This window comes from Phalaenopsis equestris, unplaced genomic scaffold (genome assembly GCF_001263595.1).
Source record: "Phalaenopsis equestris unplaced genomic scaffold, ASM126359v1 Scaffold206773, whole genome shotgun sequence".
Lineage (NCBI taxonomy): Eukaryota > Viridiplantae > Streptophyta > Magnoliopsida > Asparagales > Orchidaceae > Phalaenopsis > Phalaenopsis equestris.
In genome coordinates this window covers 7,841-9,807 of record NW_018226152.1, presented here as the reverse complement: position 1 = coordinate 9,807, position 1,967 = coordinate 7,841, and the positions used below count along the sequence as shown (strand labels likewise).

Below are 1,967 nucleotides of genomic sequence, written 5' to 3'. Positions count from 1 at the left end.
AACTATCTTTCCAATCACATCGTTATCAATAAGGTGCTCCCCAAAGCATCTAAAAAGATATATCAGCGGCAATATTGGTGAGTCATAATCACTCGGTTGATAGGCAGATTCACCAAGGAACTCTCGTTCATCACCAAGCTTTACAATGGTCATAATTCTTCTGTCAGTGGAGGCAGCGCCAACGGTTATCATCCATGGGGCATCGGTCTGCATGCTGCTTTCAGTTGGGCCTGAGTTGGGCGCCGCCACAACAGTGACGATATTTTTGGTAACTGCGGCAAATGCACCTTTTACAATACCGCTGGTGTAGAAGTCCGGGCTATCACCTTGGGATATGGACAGCACGTCAACATGACCACGCATGGCATCTTCAATAGATTTAAGCAAATCGCCCGCTCCTGCATTCTTGTAGACAGCGAGGTGGGCTTTTGGTGCAATGCCGGAGGCAGTGCCGCGAGCTTCACCATGGACATTGGCGCCGTCAACAAAGTTACCGGCCGCAATGCTCGCGACGCCTGCGCAGTGGGAGCCATGACCTTCAGTGTCGATTGGTGAGGCACGCCTTGAGCCCTCTGCGCCTATGAGTTTGTTGTTGCAGATTGGTTTGCCCCAAAAGCAAGTGCCACTCCATTTGGTAGGAGCTGGCGGCATAGCATGGCCGCTGAAAGAAGGGTGTGTGGGTTTCACCCCACTATCAATGACTCCGATAATTTGGCCTTGCCCATAAGCAGTCTCATACCACATGCCTTGCGATCTATCGAGTCCGAGGAATTCGGGTGTGTATGTTGTGCGGTGATGGAGAGGAAAATTTTGGTTGGCTAAGAGAAACCCATCCATGGATTCCATGGCTTTTAACTCGCCTTGAGTAAGCCATGCCGCAAATCCAGTGATCACTTGGCGATAAGCGTACACCAGGCGTGGCTCGCCGGAGAAGAGGGTGTCGTTAGGGAGGAATGACTTGTACCAGTCCTTTCTTTGTTTGAAAAGATGGAATTTTTTGGCAGTTGTTTTTAGAACATGAACGATATAGACTTGGTGATGGTGAATGGCGGCAGAGTGATCAGTTATAGGCTGCTCCGTAGTAGGCAGCGGAAGCTGTCCGTGAACTTGGAGGAAACAAACAACAGAGAAGAAGAAGAAGAAGAGTGGGAAAGAAGAAATATCCATCGGGGGCAAAGAAAACTGGATTGGGGATGTGCAATGTGGAATATAGTTGAATCCTCTTCAAAATTTATAGTTGTTTGATTGTTTAACGAAGGATGTCGTTTTTCATGTTCATGAATTTCAACTATTATTTGTACAGGTGATGAACAGCTAATGTAATGTCCTTTTACATTGTGAAGTATAAGTATGATGGTATCCCAGGTTGCTGCTTTAAAATCAACATATTTTTAAGATAATGTTGAAGTGATATAAAATATTCATACCACTCAATTCTTATGCGTACATCTAACATCTACACTTTAATTTTACATATATGTCACTAGGGCTGCGAAGTCAGCTCGAAAATCGTTAATCGCTCGAAAGTTGGTTTGAATTTTGGCTCGGATCAAAATAAATGAGCCGTGCTACAAGCAAAAAATTTTGTATTAAATTTTTTGAGTAGATTTTGAGCTGACCCGAGCTCAGCTATAAATCGGATCATTAAATGCCCTATATGCCACTCATTTACACCCCTAAAATAATGTATTTAATTTTATATCAAATATAAGCTCATACATTAAAACTATGTTGACCTTTTTATTGGGAAAAATATTTGACTCCGATTGGACTAATTTTGGTAACATTGGGTTCTTGTCGAGCTGGTCACTTTGACTGTAAGTTTGTTGAAATCAGAGTTTTGGATGACCTTTTTTTCGAGGTTTGAATATTTTTTCCTTCAAAAATCGCATCGAGACTTACACAGATGATGAAATTTTATTAATAATGTATCAATTACGCCCTTATTTTCAGATGATATTAATTTC

The 1,967-nt window shown here is 42.5% G+C and overlaps 1 protein-coding gene across 1 annotated transcript; it reads right to left on the bottom strand.

The window, feature by feature from the left end:
• Positions 1-18: 18 nt before the first annotated feature.
• Positions 19-1,167, bottom strand: LOC110036452 (subtilisin-like protease SBT1.2; the record flags this gene model as incomplete). The annotated part of the gene is made up of 1 exon (XM_020740901.1): positions 19-1,167. A coding segment is annotated over exon 1 (1,149 nt), but the record flags the coding sequence as incomplete, so codon positions are not given.
• Positions 1,168-1,967: the final 800 nt, after the last annotated feature.